This window comes from Aquarana catesbeiana, linkage group LG02 (assembly GCF_042186555.1).
Source record: "Aquarana catesbeiana isolate 2022-GZ linkage group LG02, ASM4218655v1, whole genome shotgun sequence".
In the NCBI taxonomy this organism is placed as follows: domain Eukaryota; kingdom Metazoa; phylum Chordata; class Amphibia; order Anura; family Ranidae; genus Aquarana; species Aquarana catesbeiana.
In genome coordinates this window covers 687,883,445-687,907,082 of record NC_133325.1, presented here as the reverse complement: position 1 = coordinate 687,907,082, position 23,638 = coordinate 687,883,445, and the positions used below count along the sequence as shown (strand labels likewise).

General features: G+C 43.3%; 1 protein-coding gene across 1 annotated transcript in view; it reads right to left on the bottom strand.

The window, feature by feature from the left end:
- The window catches only part of NEK8 (NIMA related kinase 8), a 114,758-nt gene extending 92,592 nt beyond the window's left edge, over positions 1-22,166 (bottom strand). The window contains exons 1-2 of the mRNA XM_073616789.1: positions 22,011-22,166; positions 15,373-15,578 (exon numbers count right to left, since the gene is read on the bottom strand). Coding sequence (XP_073472890.1) covers positions 15,373-15,578; positions 22,011-22,057 — 253 coding nt within the window. The 5' untranslated portion in view covers positions 22,058-22,166. The remainder of the gene's footprint in view (positions 1-15,372; positions 15,579-22,010) is intronic.
- Between the last annotated feature and the right edge of the window lie 1,472 nt (positions 22,167-23,638).

Below are 23,638 nucleotides of genomic sequence, written 5' to 3'. Positions count from 1 at the left end.
AGAGAAAGGATCAGTAAAGTACAATCACTCCACTCCACTACTTAAAGTGGATGTAAACCCAAAAATGTTTTTATTTTATTTTTATATCACAATGTAGAATATAAGATTTCCTATCATTTGAGCCCAGTCTTGCCCCACAGAGTTAATCCATCTCTGAGCAATCCTCTTATTGTTCAGTGAGAAAAATCTTGACAAACTGATAAAAACTTTGTCAAATCCTCCCCCTTGCTGTGAGTGACAGCCTAAGACACAGGCATTATTTTTTAATTCCCTCCCCCACTCCTTTCTTCAGCAGCTCTGCAAGGATTGGCTGTTCCACACCTTAGCATGATTTGGCATGCTGAAGTCATGTGGTTACTTTCCTGTCTTTTCACTGGATGTTAGAGATGATAGCAGAAGTTCAGTGTAAGAAATACACAGGAGAAAATGCATATTGACAAGGGGAGTGTAGAGGTGGGCGGGGAGTCTACTGACATCACGACTCCACCCACCGAGCTCCAGACAACAGACCCGCCCACAGAATCTGCAGTTTTTCGGGTCTAATAACAGACAGAGGGGAGACATTTGACAGGTAAAGATACATGCAGGAGGCATGTATATCCTTATAGATAACCCCTATGGTAGTAGTTTAGAAAGGATGACATTGGGTTTACATCCACTTTAACCACTTAAGGACCAGCCTCGTTTTGGATTTTACGTGTTTACATGTTTAAAACAGGTTTTTTTTGCTAGAAAATTACTTAGAATCCCCAAACATTATATATGGTTTTTCTTCTAACACCCTAAAGAATAAAATGGCAGTCGTTGCAATACTTTTTTTTGCACCGTATTTGCGCAGCGGTTTTATAAGCGCACTTTTTTTGGAAAAAATTCACTTTTTTGAATAAAAAAATAAAACAACAGTAAAGTTAGCCCAATTTTTTTTAATATTGTGAAATATAATGTTACGCCAAGTAAATTGATACCCAACATGTCATGCTTGAAAATTGCGCCCGCTCGTGGAATGGCGTCAAACTTTTACCCTCAAAAATCTCCATAGGCGACGTTTAAAAAATTCTACAGGTTGCATATTTTGCGCTACAGAGGAGGTCTAGGGCTAGAATTATTGCTCTCGCTCTACCGGTCGCTGTGATACCTCACATGTGTGGTTTGACCACCGTTTTCATATGCGGGCGCTACTCGCGTATGCGTTCGCTTCTGCGCGCGAGCTCGTCGGGACAGGGGGGTTTTAAAAATTTTTTTTTTTATTTTTATTATTTATTTTAAAATATTTTATTCATTTTTACACTGTTTAAAAAAAAAAAAAAAATTGTTTCACTTTTATTCCTATTACAAGGAATGTAAACATCCCTTGTAATAGAAAAAAGCATGGCAGGACCTCTTAAATATGAGATCTGGGGTCAAAAAGACCTCAGATCTCATATTTACACTAAAATGCAATAAAAAAAAAAAAAAAAATGACATTTGAAAAAATATGCCTTTAAGAGGCGTGGACGGAAGTGACGTTTTGAAGTCGCTTCCGCCCAGCAGTATCTTGGAGACGAGTGAGCGCCATCTTGGCCTCACTTGTCTCCTGACACACAACGGAAGAGGACGCGATTGCCTCCGCCGCTACCGACGGCTCCGGTAAGCGGCGGAGGGCACCGGATCGCGGCGGGAGGGGGGGGGCCCTCTCCCGCCACCGATAAAAGTGATCTCGCGGCGAATCCGCCACAGGGACCACTTTTATCTGAAAGCCGGCCGCCGCACGAAAACGGGGATACCGGGGTTATGGCAGCTAGCTGCTGCCATAACAACGATATCCCCGTTCAAACTTAGGACGTATATAGTCGTGCGGCGGTCGGGAAGTGGTTAAGCCCTCGTTCACACTGAGGGCAATTTCTCGCACAATTTTAAACCCGCATTTCAGTGCGAATTCGGGGGCGTTTTGAAAGACATCTGTGCAGGTTCAAGCACAGATGTCTATTGAAATTGCCCCAAAGTTGCCAAAAGTAACGCAGGAACTATTTTTGGGAATCAGCGTGGCGTCGCAAAGTCGGCGCCACACCCATTTGGACGGTGTCGTTGCCGATAATAGGCTCCGATTTGGCATGCAATTTAACATGTCAAATCGTCCCGAGGTGAACGGGGGCTCACTGTCAAAGCTTAATTGAATGAGCTGAAGTTAGCTGATTAGTTACTATGCACAGATGCAACAGATTCAGTGTGCACCAATTTCAGCCTCTTTCAGCCACGTCCTGTTTACAGATGGCCCTCCAGCATTAGTAGCACATCATTGCTCTGGACTGGCTTCCTGATAGCGACAACAGGAGACTATGCCTGGGCATTGTGTGCCAGCACAGCCATCAGGGGTGTATATGATAGGGTCTCAACTTAGAATATGAGCTGTAAAACAGAGCCACCCCATAACAGAAATTACTTGAACAGGGACCATCATGGCAAAGTCTAAAGGCGGGTACAAATGGGCCGAATCTCGGGAGACATTTGCTGGTTCAAGAAAAAATGTCCGCCATTCGGCCCGTATGTATGTTGGTCTGTCGGACGAGCTTGCTGGAAAACCAGCAGCCGACCGATTCCCGATCAGCACTCTCTGCCAATGGCGGAGAGCGCTGATCAGAGTGTTCTGGCAGGGGGGCCGTCCCCCTGTCAAAACACAACAGCTCAGCAGGGGAGATTTCTGTACTAATGTCGGATGGTTAGCACAGTGTCTCCGACTGGAGCTGTCAGTTTTTTTGCAGGTTGCGCAAAAACTGTTATGCCCCGTACACACAGTCGGATTTTCCAAAGGAAAATTTTCTATGGGAGCTTGTTGTCAGAAATTCTGACCGTGTGTAGGCTCCATCGGACATTTTCCATTGGAATTTCCGTCACACAAAATTTGAGATCTGGATCTCAAATTTTCCGACAACAAAATCCGTTGTCGTAAATTCCGATCGTGTGTACACAATTCCAATGAACAAAGTTCCACGCATGCTCGGAATCAAGCAGAAGAGCCGCACTGGCTATTGAACTTCATTAATCCCGGCTCGTCATACGTGTTGTACGTCACCACGTTCTTGACATTCAGAATTTCCGACAAGATTTGTGTGACCGTGTGTATGCAAGACAAGTTTGAGCCAACATCCGTCGTAAAAAATCTATGGATTTTGTTGTCGGAATGTCCGATCGTGTGTACGGGGCATTAGTGTGTACCAGGCTTTAAGCTAATGCCACGTACACACGAGTGGAATTTCCGACAGAAAAAGTCCGATGGGAGCTTATCATCATATATTCCGACCGTGTGTATGCCCCTTTGGACTTTTTCCATCGAAAATTCAGACGGACTTAGATAGAGAACATGTTCTATATTTTTCCGATGGAACAAATTACTATTGGAAAAAACGATCGTCTGTATGCTGTTCCAGCGCACCAAAAACGACGCATGCTCTGAAGCACGAGACGTTGTACGTGTTGTCCCGTCGTACGTGTTGTACGTCACCGCTTTCTTGACGGTCGGAATTTGGTGTGACCGTGTGTATGCAAGACAGCTTGAGCGGACTTCCGTCGGAAAAACCTTCAAAGTTTATTCCTACGGCAAAACCGGTCGTGTGTACAGGGCATTAGGCTTTAAAAAGACTGAAAAATATTTTTGTAGTCACATTACCATGTTAATACCTAGGTTTAGAGATACAGCTTACCTTTAAGAGGTATTAAACCCAAAAACAAAAACATAATACTGTATATTGCAGATTAACAGTCTCTAGATCTGGTGGCTGCATTTGTTTTCTTATTTTAGGCTTTCTTCCCTTTATTATAACCTGGTGATCCTGCAAATAACACATTTCCATTCCTTCATTTCTACACCCTATCTACGGAGGGAACCATGGTTGCCACCCAGGCTGGACTTCACACTTCTGTCTTTGTTCATCTCCATGAAATGAGGGCGATGGGATTCCCATGAGTGACTAAAGGGAAATTAAAATATAAAATAATAAATTAAAAAAAAAAACTACATACCATCAAACATATTGGGTTTGTTTGTATATGTGTGTCAGTATATACACATAACGCTACATACTTTTTTTTTTTTTTTTTTTAATTTAATTTTTTTTTTTTTTAATTCATTATTTTATATTTTAATTTCCCTTTAGTCACTCATACCTTTATTTAGAGTCCGTTTTTATATCTTCTAATTCTAATTATATTCTTATCCCCAGTACTACATATCTATTTATGTCTCCATTTCAATCATGCCCCCTCTGCTTTTTTCTGTGCTTTTTTCTGCACTTTCACTTTGCTCCTCTTCCGGTCCCGTTCATACGTCCTTCGCTGCTGACACAATTGCATACAGCTTCTTCTCATGGCCACTCCCCCCACTCCCTCCCATATATTCTCTCCACCAGTCCCATGGTAACTAGCTTGACAAAGGAGTGCAGCCGTCATGCCATTCACGGCTTGCTGACTCAGGAGACGCGTCGCACGTGTGTGACGTCATCGCCCCTCACCTGGATTACTGTTTGCCTCCAAGCCTCATTCTGGTACTTCTCCATCGTTGCCGGCCAGTGGACACAGCGCATCTGAAGACCAGTCTGATTACACATCCATGGCAGGGATGATCAACCTCACGGACCCCTTCGGTTACATCTAGGACTCTCATATGCCTTTTTACCTCAACTCAAATGTGAGTGCAATCTCTGTTGCTGCTCTTTTTATTACCTGAACCACTTGACCATACATCTTATGTAGGGTCAAAATAGGCTCATGTCCCCTTTAAATGGACTTCTGGTACACCTCAATGTCACCTTGGTGGTCCACACTTAGCCTTAAGTTAAAATCTCTTTCCAGTAATTGCATATCCTTCTCCTTTAAGGTGACCTCTCCAGCTCTCCCTCTCCTCCTCCACTCAGCCATATACTGTACCTCATGTAAAGTCCCATTTCCTTTCCTCTTTGTGCAACGTATAGGGATGGAGGCATGTCATTGTTCTAATATTGTTGTGACAGGCCACATATTCCTAACTAATCAGCCATATACATATTAAAAAAAAGTACTGAAATAGGGCTTTATCCTTAACCACTTCAATACCGGAGACTTTAACCCCCTTTCTGCCCAGGACAGTTTTCAGCGCTGTCGCACTTTGAATGACAATTGCACGGCCATGCAACACTGTACCCATATGAACATTGTACCATTTTTTTTTAGACAGATAGAGCTTTCTTTTGGTGGTATTTAATCACCATTGGGTTTTTTTTTTTTTTTTTTGCTAAATGAACCAAAAAGACAGAAAATTTAGAAAAAAAACACCTTTTTCTTTGTTTCCATTATAAACTTTTGCAAATAAGTAATTTTTCTTCTTCACTAATGTGCGCTGATGAGGTTGCACTGATGGGCACCGATAGGGCTACAATGATGGGCACTGATGAGGCGGCACAGATGGCCACTGATGAGGCGGCACTGATGGCCACTGATGAGGCGGCACTGATGAGCATTGATGAAGAGGCACTGATGAGGCTGCACTGATCATCAGGGCACTGATGATCAGTGCCCTGATCATCAGTATAAGTATGCCCTGTCACAGGAAAGCCGGTTATCGGCTTTCCTATCCTCAGACAGTGACAGCGCTGAGGAAAGGAAATGCCAATAACTGGCATTTGTTTACATGTGATCAGCTGTGATTGAACACAGCTGATCACATGTTAAAGAGCCAACTTCAATTTGCTCTTTACCCTGATCGGTGATGCGCTGTGTCCAAGGGTCAAAGCCCACCACCTATCGCTGTGTGGCAAGAATGGGAGGCCGTCATATCATGTCCTCTCAGAACAAGAGCTTAAATGGTTACTATTTATTTTAGTCACACACTCCCAAATAAAACTACACTTACATTGTTCAAGGTGCTTACAAGCACCACAATACAATTGCCTGTGTCCTTAAAAAACTCGTTTATGTTTTAAACACAGATCACACAGCTCAAATACCCTTACTTCCTGTATTTCTGAATGTGATGACTTCATTCAGTAAGCCCCGCCCCTGCCAGTTTCGTCACAGGGTCATGTGACTTTCTCAGGGGAAAGTGGCATGACCTGGTTAACACTATATGTTGAGACATTTCCATTTACATAGCAGCTCATGCAGGCCACTATATTATACTAGAAAAATAATATATATTAAACATGCTTGACATGCCTAAACGCTGATTTAGTAAAGACAATCTACAAACAGATACTTAGAGATAACTACAGGCATTTTATTCTTCGCATATCTTTTTTTTTCTTTTCCTCTCCATTCTTCTCATGGAGGCCAATTTCACTAAGAAGAATTCATCTCCCATTACTTCCTATATCTCTAGATCTGCCTCCTGGACCATGTGACTATGAGGGGGAAGGCACTGGTGATGTAGTCTTCCCAGGATGCATCTGTAAGACTCGTGCTACATCACCAGTGTCTCATTCAACCAGGAAGTAGAAAAACTGTAAATGTAAGCAAAAGCAAAAAATGTAAAATCATTTCATATCAACAAGCAGAGCTGAATGCTGATGTGGTTTTTAGTGAAAGAGGGGAAAAGTGTGCTTTAATAATATCAGTGCTTATGAAATAAATCATGAAAGGTGGAACTGTTTTGACTGAAACAAGGACATGAGAGTGGCAAGGCCCGATCTGTCACTAATAGACAAGATAAAGCCACATTCCTGAATCAGTGAAGAAGCTGTATGACAAAACAATGACTGTCCTTATGTCAACAATCTGAGTCACTCTGTTTTCTGACCTGAATTTACATAAGCAGCTGGTTTCGGTCCTGATATCAGATTACAATAAAAGTAACAAAGCAGCATAAAAAGAAAAAGAAAACAAGTCAGATACTTTCTGCTGGGTGTAACCAATGGGGGCGATACATAAATAAAGGAATTCGAATTATACACAGAACAGAAGATGACCCAATTTTTTTTTTCGGATTATTAACTAGGATAGCATTCATTTTTCACAGGATTTCAATGTTATTTTTTAGACAATTACATTTAAAGGCTGAATTGCACAATAGACTTTGGGCTTGTCAATAGTTTGAAATCAGTTAGAGACATTTGTATGATCATTCGGAATTCAATGACAGGAGCATATGACCTGCAGTTGACCTCCTTTTGACCTGCTACATGTGGGTTTTGTATGCTCGTGGATTTTTATGCAAAACCCATTAGAATTGAACAAAAGCTGCTGACACTGTTTCTATGGCTAAGTTCACATGGACGGCTGGGGGAGGCAGCAAAAACACATGGGTGATCTGCATTTTTACCACCCCGACTGCCTACCTACAATATGATATTTCAGCCAATCAGGTCTGTTTGCTTTGCTGAAATTGTGATGATTTGATCCTCTGATTAATTCAGCATGCATAGCAAAAACACATGGGATCCAAATGGCTGCATTTCCGAAAAATAATGCAATTACAAATGTAAAAATGCCAAAAACTGCAAACCAGACACTGTAGGAGCAGGGGATAAAGTCAACACATTTCGTGCTAACTAGCGCTTACTCCTGACACTCATAAGTGATGAGTAAGCGCTAGTTAGCGTGAAATGCGTTGACTTCATTCCTTGCTTCCACAGTGTCTGATTTGCTGTTTTTGGCATTTTTATATTTGTAATAAAATGGATACTTTTTTCCCGAAGTGTTTTCACTAAGCATGGCTCGATGAGCAGAGCTAGCACCTGAGGAAACAAGAGGTAGAGAAGATCGCAGTGGTAGACCCACCTGGAGCTGCAGTATATGTATTGCACATATTTTATTCAGCGTGTTGAGTTTGATAGGCAGCTTCGCCTGCCAAACAAGCCCACTGAAATCAATTGGACTGTGCTGCAACCGCATGCCAAACACAGCTATGGAGGTTGCAACAAGGAGATTCCATGTAATCTGTTTACAACTCAAATGCACCAAAAATTCATAAAAAAGAAAAAAAAAACACTTAGAAAGTGTTTAAAGCTGTGTAATATTGCCTCCTACGGAGCTGTAAGCAAATATTATTACACTGGCTGGCACTGCTAAATGAATGGAACAATTAGGTTTATGTAGCAGAGGCAATGAGGAAAATCTGTGTTCTTACAACAATTAGCAAACAGATAACATCAACAAAGTTCAAATCAGGAAAAAAAACATTACTGGTAGCTATTTTCTCATTTAGAGAAATGTTTAAAGAGGAACTGCAGTCTGCTCACATAATTTGTAATAAAAACATCTTTGCCATTCTAAAGCTTCCCTCAAACCTCTTTGCATATTATTTTATATATACTGTGATTCTGTACTTGCCAAATATGCTGCAGAAATCTCCCTCCACTGAGTCTGGCTGCATCCATTTTAACAGTGGGTAGCTGAAGCTGCTGCCTGTTCACTTCCTGGATTTACACAGACACACAGAGGCACACCTCCAGCTCTGCAGCTCTCATTGGCCCTTTTATGATCCATCCCCCCTCCCTTCCTGGCAAACTCTCACAAGAGTGAGAGAGAGAGAAAGAGAGCTGTGCATGATGTCATAAGCCTAGGCTAATGACCAGAAAAAAAACAGGAAGTGGGCTGTATAAGGGATTTACTGGCAAAAAAAAAAAAAAAAAAATTACTATACAAAGTTAAAACAACAAGGGCAGAAGATTTAAGAGATGGATGAAAAAATGACTGGTCTGCTTTATGTCTTTAAAAAAAAACGTTTTTTCAGCCATAAGCATGCCAGATGTACAGTAGTAGTAAGTAAAGAGGTGATAGAGGTTGATTACAAGCTTTCTTGGAAAGTAAAGGCATTCATGGGTGGGATATAGACATGTAGGCTTTGTATGTGATGACATGGCCTGCTTGTTCTCTGAAATATCTTTTAACACTAGATGCCACAGAAACCTAGAACCAACTGCTTTTTATGAAACAGGTGAAACTGGTGACTGTAAAAAAAAAATCCAGATCTCTGCTATTCCTTACTAGGTGCCAGTTGTTCTATATTCTCCTAAATCAGCTCAAAATCCTCAAAACAATCATTTAATATATTGTAGTTTACCAATCTCTAGATGACGTGGTCACATTAGTTTCTCTTTTAGGGCAGTTTTTACTTTATTTTCACCTAGTGATCGAGTCAGTAACAAAATTTCCTCTCCTAGCACAAAAACACTCACTTACTGTACTGTATCTATAGAGCGGCACCACTATCATCCTATCACATGACTACAGAACAGTCTCTTCTCTTATCCACAGGATATGGAGGGGGTGTTTTGTAGTCCAGAGAGAAAACAATGCTAACTGATAACAGTTAGCAGAGGCAGAGAGCCTGTGAAGATACCAGCTCAGAAGGTTTCTATCAGGATCATCTGGGTTTTTTGCCCTTATTGAATAGACACACTTTGAACAGTATTGTGACGGAACCGCTTTGACACCACGCTTGGGTGCTTCCTTCCGATACACAGTGACTCCTGCCCTCGAAACCGACCGAGAGCTAATACCAGCCCTTTTTACTCCAAGCATCGTACACAGACAAAATGTTGGGATAGAACCAAAGGAATGATTGTTTATTGAAACTCAGACACATACTTTATACCCCAAAGGAGGAAATTCCCCTCTTGTGGATATTAGCATGACAATGCAACTTCAAACACCAATCCAATTAACAGCTAATAATGATCTTAAAGTGTATGTAAACCCTCACATATACCCAGTGAACAGCCTCAGATGATACACAGAGATGAAACAAATCTCCCTACATACGTTTTACATGCATATCTGCTGCCTTCATCTGTATATATGCTTTAGAAAGCGCACATCATGTTAAAGTTTATCTCTTCCTAGTTACCACTGGGAGTGGATTATTGGCATACAACCAAGACAGCTGATTGGAGGAAAGGCACACACCCCTTCTCCTCATAGGCAAAGGAAGAAAAAAACATGCACAGCTCTCCTCTTAAGCCTCATACACACTATCGGACTTCCATCAGTCTTTTGGTCCGAAGGGGCATTGGCCGTGAACTTGTTCTGCATACACATGGCAGAACATTTTCAGCCAACTTTCAGCAAATCACGTGGTTTTTCAGCTCTTTACCACCACCCTTTGAGCAACTTCTGCTATTGTTGTCTGATCTTTAGCATTGGTTCTGAGCATGCGTGTTTGTACTTTGGACTAAAGTCCTATGGACTTGTGTACACACGATCGTATTATCCTCCATCGGACATTTGTTGCTGGAAAGTTTGAGAGCATGCACAGCAAACATTTGTCCCTTGAAAAACCGAAAACAATTGTCCGATGGAGCATACACACAGTTGGATTGTCCAATAAAACAGGTCCGCCGGACCGTTGTCAAAAAGTCCGATCATGTGTATGGGCCTTTAGACGGCAAGCTGGCTGCTAATCTATATATAGCAACCTCCCCCAACACGTCTCGGAGAACGTGCGATAACAGAGCTACGGAGCAAGAGACAGCTATGGGACATAGTGCTTTGGAGAGAGATAAGAAAACACTACAGATATATGTGCCCAGCTCAAATGTCATAAATCGAGTTTACATACTGTTTAATTAGATTACCAGGTAATTAAAGTGTAAGTTAATCAACAAACATTTAACATCCCACAATAGTTTGCTAACAAGGCGGAGTGGACACAATACTAGCAGTCAAACTGAAACAATAGGTGACCCAATCAACAATGGGAGAAACACAAACTTGTGTATTCTGTCCACTAGACAAATCACCAGAAGACATAAAATGTCCCAGCAGTCTGATACAGTGGAATTAATTTATCTTCAAAAATCTCTTGAGGATTATGATTGATAAATATTTCTGTCCCGAGTGAAGGAGCCTCTCTAACCCAATTTGCAGGAGGGCCACCATATTACATCTAACCATTAGCCTGTGCAAGATTAATATTACACCTTTCCATCCACTCCAGAAGGGAAGCTTTATTGTCCCCATTCATAAAATTAATCCAAGCCTTGCTCTCACCATCCATTACATTGTTGTTCATCATTGGAGAATGATCTGCTCTCTCTGTGGGCCAAAATCAGTGGGTAGGAGGCTTGCCCCTAGTCCTCTCCAAAAGCCTCTGTCCTGGTTGGGTCACATTTCTCCCCCATCAAAAGTAGACTAACAAGGTCCCAGGCCTCCACCTGGTCTGGACCTGCATTAGTCGGGCAGAGTGAACCCACATAGGTGGTCCACATGATCTCCATTATGGGCCACAGGGAATAGTTGTCATCAGTAGGTTTGGGACAGAAGTCTTGGAATCTTTGTCCAGTTGCCAGAGCTTCAGCTGGGTGGTCTTTTCCGTTCCAGAGCCCAGTCTGCTGCTGAGAAGAGGGGCCGACTGCCCCTGCTCCCTGAAGCAGTGGAGACACTATAGGTGCTAGACAGATGCCAGCGGCGCTTTGCCCTGTTGCCAGCGCTTCAGCTGGAAGTAGGAGCTTTACTACATCAGCTTGTCGCTGGGGAGAAGGGCCACCTGCCCCGGCTCCCTGGAACTCCAGAGTTTTTGCCGGTGCTGGGCAGAGGTTGGCAGCACTCTGCCCTGATGCCAGCGCTTCTGCCGGGGACCCCACATCATCCGCTCTGGCTAACTGTTGAAGAGGGAGGCCGCCTTTCTTCACTCCCAGACTGTAGATCTGCCACTGGGTAGGGTGCATGGCTTCCTCCCCTCCCTTCATCTTAGACTTCCGCTGGGGAGTGAGGACAAGCTTCCTCCCCTCCCTGGTCCTTCAACTGCTGCTGGGGAGATGAGCCAGCTGCTCCATCTCTTGTACTCTTATTCAGTTTCTGGGAAGATCTTTCTCTGGTACTGTATCCCAGGTGCACAGATCCTTGCTGGGGAGGGAAGACCGTTTCCTCCACTCTGACTGACTTTTGGGGAGGGAGGACGACCACCTCCTCTGCTGAACTGTGGATCTGCCATTGGGGACGAAGAACCTCCATCTTCTCACCCTGGGCCTCCGGGATTGCCCTGGGTGTGGGGCAGAGGTCTGTAACACTCCGCCCTGATGCCAGCGCTTCTGCTGGAGAAGTCTGTTGTAACTCAACAGATGCTGCTGGCATGTAATCCAATGTCCTTGTCAGTGGTGTGGGAGAAAGGCCAGCTTCTTCTTCTCTCAGGAAGGCTCTAGTTCCTGCATCCTTATCGGGCTGCTGGACAGATGCATTTCTCCATCTAAGCTCATTCTGTGCAGAAACAGGTTCGTCAAGGTGAGTCAGCACTTGCTGCATCCGCCATAAGAGCTTCGCTTCCATAACTGCGGGTGGAGGTGGGAAAAGCACATTGTCACTCTGGCCCATTGCTGACATTTCAGCCAGGATTTCAAAGCTGTCGGCTGGTACTTCCTGATAGTCACAGGCAAAGGGAGCCCAGCCCTGCTGCTGAGCAGAGTCTAGCAGCCATCTGTAGGCAATCTCCAGTTCCCATTCCTGAATGGCTAGAAACTCCACATCTTCCTGTGCCCAGAGCACTTCCAAGACATTCAGCCTTAGATCTCCATACTCCATGATTTCCTACAAACGCCACTCCAGATCGCTCCGCTCCCAAAGTCAGGGTCCTTGGACAGCCTCCAGTACAACATCCCCAAGCCGCCATAGCCAAAGGCTGCTGTTGGGCTGTCGTCCGTTGTCGATGGGCACACTTGGGCTACATAGTGGAGTGCTCTGTAGCTCTCTTCCAACCGCATCTTCACTTGGACCAACCCTTAACTCAGGTGTCCACCTCTTGTCAAGTTGTTTCCCCAATAACAGCATTTGCACTTCGTACTGCGACCACTACCTTTCCTGGATGAAGGGGAGAATTTTTCCCTAATGTGGCGCTGCTTACGGGCTAGCGCTCCCTTCCAGAGTTGCAGGCGGACAGAGTCATACCATTCCAGCAGGACCTGCACTGACACTGGTCCCCTGTGCTGTATACGCATTCTCTCGCAGCCTCCTTTCCGAATTCCATAGCTTTGGACAGGTTGAGCGGCATTCGCTGTTCGCATATACTTGTCATCCCAGCTGCAAAAATTCACAGATTTTTCCACTGGATTCCAGCTTATGCATGCACCTATAGTCAGTCCCATTGTGTGTGTGTCAGCTCTCTAATGTTTTGGTGATTGACCTTTTAAATATACTTTTCTGATAAAAAGAAAACCTTCATCATACAATATCTAACATGAAGGCAGAATCTCTAGTTAATTACCCTATTTCCTGACAATCTTCATCTTCAGGGTACCTTTTAAATGCTACTAGTAAAATTACCTAAAATCTATCTTTGTTAAATTCTTCTAATGTCTTGAAAAGTAAAGAATCAGATTAAGAGTGGGATGCACCAGAACACTAAAGATGTGCAAAAGGTTGTTACCTGTATTAATAAAATTAGTTTTATGTTTATTGTAGCCAGGTAAGATATGATATGGTATACTCGAAGGAGTTGGGTGGAAAATTGCTGGAACCAGCTCTCAGAATACGACTGTCGACTGGGGGGATTTGTTTACCCACGCTGTTTTGCATGTATAGAGAAATCTGTTAGGCGTCTTGCACACTGCAGCTTGAAAAAGCTCAGTATAGCATTTTTTTACTAATCAAAAATGCAGCCCATTGTCCTCGGTAAAAAGAAAAAAAAATAGAAAAATCTGCGTTCCCGGTCAGTATTTTGCGGCGGTACACGCAAATATGCGCATATAAGCATAAATATTAATGAATTTTCCCTAGGAATGTATAGTGCTCACAAATGCGCATATATGTGCAAATACTGTATGTGCATAGATACGAACAAAACAATCGCCAGAAATTATGTTAAAAAAAGCAGATGCCCAAACATCAGTACCGTGTGCAAGAGACCTTATAAAGGAAATCTATTTGTTGATGCCCAACGTTACTCTTATGCCCCGTACACACGGTCGGATTTTCCGACGGAAAATGTGTGATAGGACCTTGTTGTCGGAAATTCCGACCGTGTGTAGGCTCCATCACACATTTTCCATCGGATTTTCCGACACACAAAGTTTGAGAGCAGGATATAAAATTTTCCGGCAACAAAATCCGTTGTCGGACATTCCGATCGTGTGTACACAAATCCGATGCACAAAGTGCCACGCATGCTCAGAATAAATAAAGAGATGAAAGCTACTGGCCACTGCCCCGTTTATAGTCCCGATGTACATGTTTTACGTCACTGCGTTCAGAATGATCGGATTTTCCGACAACTTTGTGTGACCGTGTGTATGCAAGGCAAGTTTGAGCCAACATCCGTCGGAAAAAATCCTAGGATTTTGTTGTCGGAATGTCCGAACAAAGTCCGACCGTGTGTACGGGGCATTAGAATGCCCATGAATATGAGGGTGCTCATATGTGCAGGCATGATGTGACCAGGCTCTAGGACTTCTGTCATCCACTAGAACAGCCTATTTCTAAAGAAAGCAGTTGCAAATGAGATGTGCACATCTGTAAGATGTGGCTGAGGGTTGGATCAGAAGCTCAGAATGGTTGCTCAGGCAGCCAATCACAGTCTTCATCTTATACTGATCCGACCCTTCACTAAGGCTGACAGATAGAAAGGAAGGAATGAATCATAGAGAATGCTTCAGGAGAGAGGTAAGTATTTAGAAGATAGTTAGGAGGACATTTTTTATGACAGCTTCAGAGGGGACCAGTGGACCAAATGTAATTTGCTTTTTACTTAAGTTCACTTAAAAGTGTATGCAAACCCAACTGCAAAAGTCATTCTCAATATTTTTTCCATTTTAGCTTTCATTTAAGTAATGATCAGGCATTTTCTGTTGTATTGTGACATTGTTCTGCCCCCGGATGTGCACCTGTGTTGTCACCCTGTCTCTCAAAAAAAGTTGCTGTTTCAACACACATTACACAGGAATGGTCCACTGATGTCAACAATAGGAAACCCAGCCTGACAAATGCAAAGCCTAAAGCTGGCCATAAACGACTCGAATCTCAGCCGGTTCACCAGGGACCAGCCGAGATTCAAACCATGTATGGGCAGGCCGATTGTACCCAAGTTGATCGATCAATCAACTTGGGTACAACCAGCATGTCGGATATTTCATGTGATTATTGTCACCCGCCAGGGGAACACAATAACTCAGCGGGAGCGATTACCCCATCAACACTGCTTGTGTTGATGGGGGAATCGAGTGATTTTCTTTTGTGCAGCCCGTAGTTGCAGGAGAGAAAATGGCACTATGGCCGGCTTAAGGACTTCATAGAGCATTAAAAACTTTTGTGGTTAGTGACTGTCATCAGTTAACATTTACAAAGTTAAAAATTTAATGTGCAGCAAAAAAAAACAGGTACAGGTATTTTGGCTGCAATTTTTACAGATGAATGTATATTGTATAAATGCAGGTATATCATCAAAGATTTCTAGTATCATACAGATGACCACATCTGCAGTGGTAAAACCTTTTTACTCACCAGGAGCATACTCCATTGCAATCATAAGGGCCTTGTCTTCTAAGAAATTCTCATAGTATTCAATGATGTTTGGATGATTTAATAGTTTCAGCACTTGACATTCATTCTGGGCTGCAAGTCGCTCATCTTTGGTCATCTGCTCCACAGGTATTTGTTTAATGATCACCAGCTTCTGGTCTGCTTTTCTCAGGCAGAGGTGCACAATCCTGCAAACACACAAATATGAATTACCTGCAAGAAGAGACCCCAAAGATCACCGAAGAACTACAGCAAATCAATTGTATGACATGGTAATGTGCTACTTCCATAAAACATTATATTTTATGTCATAATTCTAGTATGTTATAATGCAAACTAAATAGGTGCTGGAAGCACTAGCAATGGAGCATTGCCATGTAATGCCCCGTACACACGATCTGATTTTCCGACAACAAATGTTGGATGTGAGCTTGTTGGCGGAAAGTCCGACCGTGTGTATGCTCCATTGAACATTTGTTGGCTGACTTTCCGCCAACAAATGTTGGCTAGCAGGTTCTCAAATTTTCAGCCAACAAACGTTTGTTGTCGGACTTTCCGATCGCGTGTACACAAGTCCATCGGACAAAAGTCCACGCATGCTCGGAATCAAGTACGAGCCGGAGATGTAACTAGCATTCATAATGGAGATACCACGTACGTCTTTGTACTTCACTACGTTCGTAATTGTTGGCCAACATTTGTGTGACCGTGTGTAAAAAAGACAAGTTGGAGCCAACATCTGTCGAACAAAAATCTATGGTTTTGTTGTCGGAAAGTCCGATTGTGTGTACGGGGCATAAGAGAAGACAGAGAGTGAATTCAGGTGATCGCTTTGTGCGCTCCATCTTTCAAATTGACAAAAAAGCTTGTTTCCTGTTTACCATAATAATTTCAAGTGAGCTTTTAGGCAAATAAAACTCTGTACAAAACAATGTGGCATTTACTCCACGTTTATGAAACCCTGATCAAAACTAAACCATTTAGAAGCTCATTGATTGTATAAAATGATGTGTAAAATGTATGACCTAGACAACAATGACCCATTTGCGCGTAGCCTTCAGATTACCTAATATTACTTAATATAGGTAGCTGAGCATTTTAATTAGCAGTGATTGAGCGACTATCAGATCATGTAGGGGTCAATCAGATGGTAAACATAAGCGGTTATATATGTATCAACCAGTATCGCACACAGAGAACATCTAACTTTAAAAAAAAAACCCTATATGAAAAGAGGATCAACCTTTAAACCACTTCACCTCCGGAAGGTTTTACCCCCTTTATTTCCAGGCCATTTTTTGCTATTCAGCACTGCACTAATTTAACTGGTAATTGCACAGTCATGCAACACTGTACCCAAATGAAATATATATCACAAATAGAGCTTTCTTTTGGGGGTATTTGATCACCAACTGTTTTTTTTTTTGTTTTTTTGTGCTATAGACCAAGACCGAAAAGTTTGAAAAAAAAAAAAAAAACAATATTTTTTTACTTTGTCATAAATTATATCCAATAAAAACATTTTTAAATATCTAATTTCTTCAAAAGGCCAAAATGTATTCTGCTACATGACTTTGGTAAAAAAAGAATCCCAATAAGTGTATATTAATTGGTTTGTATGAAAGTTATATATACTGTATATACTGGAATTTTTATTTATTTTAATTTTTTTATATACTAGTAATGGCAGTGATCAGTGATTTATAGTGGGAATGTGGCGGACAATCTGACACGAACTGACGCCGACATCACCAGTGATGGTAATACAGTGATCAGTGCTAATACTGTGCACTGTCACTGTACTAATGACACTGGCTGGGAAGGGGTTAACATCTAGGAATGATCAAGGGGTTAACTGTGTGCCTAACAATGTGTAATATGTGTAATATGTGCTGCTTTTACTAAACAATCTTGTTGTTTTTTTCCCTTCTTTGCAGGGAAAAAAAACGGCAAGATTGCCTGTTAGTGTACAGCGCTCTGTGTTCTTTACCAACACAGAGGTCTTTTCCATGAATGATGTAGCCGATCAGCAGGTCCCAACAATCAATCATTGGCCAGAACCCGCTGATCAGCTTGTGCCTTAACAAAACACAGCACAGCTGAGGCGGCGGGCCTGCATGTCTTACCTGGAAGCGCTGATCACATACCAGATACATGATTCAGTGCACATCGTCCACCCTGCCACAGTATATGTACATGGGGCGGTCCACAAGCAGTTAAAAATGAATGGCCAAAGCCAAGATCTTCCCCTTGATGGTACTTAGAGACATCTCCACACCAGACTGAAGAAAAACCAAAATGCACCTACAATATATTGTCAGGGATGAAACTTACAATCCACGTACCAGGTAAAATAAGCCTTCCATGTATGATGATATACTTTCCTGGAGATTGACTTTCTTGCCTTGAGCAGGGTAGAAATTACAGTCAAAAACACCCCTATACCTCAAGACATGGTTTTCAACAGTCATGATGTCAAAGCCAGCGACCATAAAGCAGGAAAGAAGATTAGATCCTGCTACAAAACAGTTTGACCAATTTGGAAGAGTCCATGGCTCATTTACCAAGAGATTTCCATGATGTCCGCATACCATGTTTTTCTTGGCCAAGCATATGCGATCAGAATCATCAGAAAGTCCTCCAACTTTATCCTGTGGAACAGGCAAGGGAGAAGCTGCAGTAGAGGGAAGATCTACAGTAGATCAGGGAAAGGCAAGACAAATCTCCCAAAGTTCCGTAATGTTGATCAGCAAATTCTGCTCTCCGCAAAAGGGGTAAGGGGGAGAAGACCACCCACGCTTTTGACCCAGGCATACCAAATCACTGAACACTCCTAAGAACTGGTCATGCAAACCAGAAATGGACACTGAAAATTCCTTCCTTGACAAAAAGGAACCCTCAGACTGTGCCCCAGAAACAGTGCGATTACCAGATGGGGCAGGGATTTAAAGATAATCTGAACCTGAGGGGAGCATTAACAACTCTGGTTGGGAAGGAGCTGTGCTGGATTATTTTAGGATTTGTGCTGGAGCTGTGCCAATACTGTGCTGTAGCTGCCCATGCTGAGCTGCTGATTGCACGTGTTTCCATGCCAAGGGACACTGAAAATGGCGCCCACACATGCGCAGATGAGTGCGATGATATAATTGCATCTGATCCGCACCTTTTTTTAAAAGCACTACAGCAGTGTGTCATTCCAGTACTGCCCTCACAGCTCAAATCACAATGGGAACACTGGGCGACTGACACATTTTCTGTATACAGAGACGCTCACCATTCCTTGCAACAACACCAAAAGGCACAATCTTCACCTCTCACAGCAGGCGCGCCCCACAGGGCCTTCAAGGTCTAAGATCACTGCCTTGGACCCCCACAGCACCTTGCCAATGAGGTAATCAGTAACTGGGTAGCCCGGAGATCGCTGCCTACAACATCCAGTGCCAAAGGGCAACATCTTTAGAGAGACGCCATAGGCACACCCATTACCTAAGGGCACTAGCTAAAGACTGAGGCTTAGCTGAGCTGGGAGGGGTTATGCCTGGGTGGGGAATTATTTTTTTGGCCAGTGTCCTGCAGGTAGCAGCATAACCCAAGAACGCATGAATATGAAGCGCCTTATGTCCTCTGAGGTACGAATAGGAACATCAATTTACAATAACATTCATCTACCAGTTTCAAAAAGAAGAAAGGGTGCCGCTCACCAACCCAGTGCATTAGTATGTAGCTGAATGTGGCCTCAGCCAGCATCGCTTCAGCCACGTTCCCCTGACATGTTTCGCCCCGCTCATTGGGGCTTGGTCACAGAGGTCATATACCACATGTACCTTTATAAATATATAACACCAAGCTTGGATTATGTCCATGCTCCTGTTCTCCCACAATCAACCTGTAAAACTGCCAGCTACTATCAGCAACACCATGCAACACATGGTGTCACTCATTTCCTCTCTTACCATCAGCATCCAGGCAACATAAGTGTAAAGAAGTGCGTGCACGTAATCCTCAGTCTATTGACAGGCGCATGAGTATGCCGCTGAGTATACATTAGGTAGGCGCACAAATACAAAGGGATGCTGGGATGCAAGCTGGCATACATGCTTATGGACCGTTATTAGTGGTGGGCGTTCGTTTAAGAGAGAGGCTTTGATGTCATGTGCCCGCCTACTGATTTCTGAAAACAAAGCAAAGCTGACTGCAGGCTCCTATTCAGAATGCTGCCAAACAAGGATAAGTGCAGAAATCAATATATTGAATACGTTATTTTTATCGGTCTGAATAACTTGACGCTTGTGTATTGATTTGGTAACTGTGGAACTTTATTTTCACTTCAAGGGCTCTTTCACAGGGGTGACCAGAGGGCTATAGAAAAAAAAAAAAAAAAGGTTTGGCCTACAGATACACTAGAAATTTGATTTGCCAACGCACTGTGTATCATAAACAGCTGCCACGTTCTTATATTTATAACTGAACTGAAAGTGACAATCCTCCCCTGCAGTGGGGCTGCCCCCTTCACTACAAAGGTTAAATGCTTGTCTAGGGGTCACAAAAAGTACTTTTGCTTACATGGTTTTCCTCTCCTGCAAGCTCCCTCCACACTGCTGGACTGAAGCCTCTTCTCCCCCATGCTGTGGGGGGGTCACAGGGGGGGGGGGGTCACAGGGGGGGGGGGGGGTCCTGTGTAAGTTCACCTTACAGATTTTTCTGTAAAAGTGAACTTACCCTTTAATTCTATTTTTTATCTCAGTGGTGCTGATCTCCTCCAACCTTTTCGGACACATTTAGGGCCCATTCACACTTTGGCGACTTTGGACATGACAAGCCGCAGCCCATGACTTAAAATTGCAGCGATTTGGAAAAGGTGTCTGCACTATTTTAATGCAACTTTGGTCCAGAGAATGCAGTCGGATCAAAGTTGCACTGGCAATCCTGCGACTTTGGAGAAGCGCTGAGGTGAATGGAGCTCTAGGGCTCCATGTGTAAAGCAGAGGTATGGCTTCAACACAAACTGAACAGAATGAGGAGCGCCCAGTCACATGACCTGGCAAAGTCATGTGCCCCCTCCCAGGCTCCATCCAGTGGTCTGGATCTTCTGATTGGCACATAAAGCGCAGGATGCGGTGTAACTCTGCATGTGTAGAGCGGATGGTGACATCTGAACTCTGCCAGAAATCCCTCCAGTCCTGGCTTCTCACCATTAGAACAGCTTCCCAATAGTGACAGCGATGGAGCCGAGCGTGTGCAATGTGCATCAACATGGCCACCAAACCGAGGGGTGACAACCCAGGTGTGAGAGACAGTTGTCACCCCATAACAAGAAGTGATTGCCAGGCATTACTTTAACCACTTGCCGACCTCCGCACGCCAATATACGTCGGCACAATGACAGCGGTGAGCAAATGGGCGTACCTGTACTTCCCCTTTAAATGGCATGCACCTGCCGCGTACAGCATGACCGTGCCCGTGGGACCCACGGACTCGATGTCCGCCGGTCTCCAGGCGATTGTGTCACGGAGCCTCAGAACGGAGAAGTGCCTACGTAACTAAGGCATTTACCAATTCTGCCTTGTGACATGACAGAGATCACCGATCCCCGTCATCGGGAGCAGTGATCGCTGTCATGTGAGTGGAAGCCCCCCCCCCCCACAGTTAGAATCACTCCCTAGGACACACTTAACCCCTTCCCTGCCAGTGTCATTTACACAGTAATCAGTGCATTTTTATAGCACTGATCGCTGTATAAATGACAATGGTCCCAAAATAGTGTCAAAAGTGTCCGATGTGTCCGCCATAATGTCGCAGTCACGATAAAAAACGTTGATCACCACCATTACTAATAAAAAAATAAATTAATAATAAAAATGGCATAACCCTTTCCCCTATTTTGTAGACGTTATAACTTTTGCGCAAACCAATCAATATACACTTATTGCGATTTTTTTTTTTACCAAAAATATGTAGAAGAATACATATCAGCCTAAACTGAGGAAAAAAATTGTTTTTTTTTTTTTATATATTTCTGGGGGATATTTATTATAGCAAAAAGTAAAAAATATTGCTTTTTTTTCAAAATTGTCGCTTTTTTTTGTTTATAGCGCAAAAAATAAAAACCGCAGAGGTGATCAAATACCACCAAAAGAAAGCTCTATTTGTAGGAAAAAAAGGACGTCAATTTTGTTTGGGTGCAACGTCGCACGACCGCGCAATTGTCAGTTAAAGTGACGCAGGGCAGAATTGCAAAAAGTGCTCTGGTCAGGAAGGGGGTAAAATCCTCCGGGGCTGAAGCGGTTAAACAAAGCCGAAGCTTTTAAAAGATTGAAAACATTTTATGAATAAAACTTCTTCTGAATATTTCTGACAAAAAAAACTTCTTCTGAATAAAACTGAGATTTCTGTGATTGTTATTTATCCTAATATCAAATGTGCACTTACTGGTTACATAATTCATAAAACAAGAGAAAAGAAGGGGGTCATAGCTGGCAGTTCTGAAAGAAAAGGTCACCCCACACCGAGCATGCTGGGACTAGTAGTTCCACAACGGCTGGACAAGCCATGACTAATGCCCTCCAATACCTACACACTGTGCTCCCGAGGACATCCTTCCTACAGCCTAACAAGCTCACCCAAATGCCCCTCGGCCGACCACCCGGATTCTCTGGTATTTCTCCATCTTGCAGACCCCGGGCACAAACTTCCCTCCGTCTCCATGGGAACAGTTCCGACAGAGCCTACGGCGGCTCCGGGGGGACAAACAGCTGCAAAACCTCTGGAATCGCGGAGAAGAGATGTGATTGGAGCGGGTCAGGGTCATGTGACTGCTGGGGCCGCTGATGTGCGGACAGTGCGGGTTCGGGTCTCGGTGTTTGTAGAATAAAGATCTGTATTGTATATAATAAGCATATTGTGTATAATAAAGAGTTGTCCTATAATAAAGATATATGTATAATAAATTGTGCATAACAAAGATCTGTATATAAGAGTTGTCCTATAATAAACGTGTATAATAAAACAGTAATAAAGAGTTGTCCTGTAATAAACATGTGTGAGTATTAAACATCTGTATATAATAAAGAGTTGTCCTATAATAAAGATCCATGTATAATAAATGTCTGTGCATAAGAAAGATCTGTATATAAGAGTTGTTCTATAATACACGTGTATGATAAACATCTGTATAATAGAGAGTTGTCCTATATTAAAGATCCAGCAGCAATCTTGCCTTTCTCAATGCTATGATAGGTGTGTGTAGCAGGGCGCATTGCATTGTGATGTCACTCCTGGCTCTCCAGCTGTTATAGTAGGTATGGATGGTCCTAGTGGGTGTTCTTTGTTTCTGTCATAACATTTTGTGAATAAATAGGTTTTCTCCTTCACTATTGTGCGCTGATGAAGCTGCACTGATCAGGAGCCATTGATATGCAGCACTGATGGGCAATGATAGGTGGCACTGATGGGCAGCCTTTATGATCACTGATAGACAGCACTGACAGGCATCACAGATGGGCACTGATTGGCATCACTGGTGGATACAAGTGGGCATCGATTTGTGAGCATCGCTGATGGGACTGATTATCAGTGCAGATCTCCCCTGTCAGAAAAGCCGCTTATTGGCTCTCTTCTACTCAAGCCCTGTCAGCGTCATATGAGAACCACCGCCCGGCCGTCATTTTGCTATAGGCCAGGCGGGATGTGGTTAAAAAGAGATTGAACAGTTGAGCCTAGAGCCTAAAATCTAACATGGGTCGAACAGTTGAGCCCAGGGTATATAAAAATAGATCAAACATTTGAGCCCAGGATTTAAAAATAGATCAAATAGCTGAGCCTAGGATTTAAACATAGATTGAACAGTTCAGTCCAGAACCTAGGATCTAAAAATAGATCAAACAGTTGAGCCCATGTTTCTTACACTGTCAACTGAACGTTCCAACCATCAAATGGCTCTGTCATAACCAGGGCTTTATTTCTCAGAGAATATATGCAGGAACTCAACCATGCCCCCCCCCCCCCCCCCACAACCCCCCTCCCCCACACCGTAGGCAGCTCTGCCTATCTCACTCAAAAGGAAGATCATACAGCGGGGGCATCAGCATCTGGGCACCAGGGAGAAATGGAGATCTCAGAGCGTGGAGCATACCACGCACCCTCTCCTGCCCATGACTGCACGGCAACCCGGGCACCTGCATTTCCCTTGTCCCTGTTCTGTCCTCAGTGGGATCTACTCATGAGATCCGATTTGTTGGGACCATTGGGA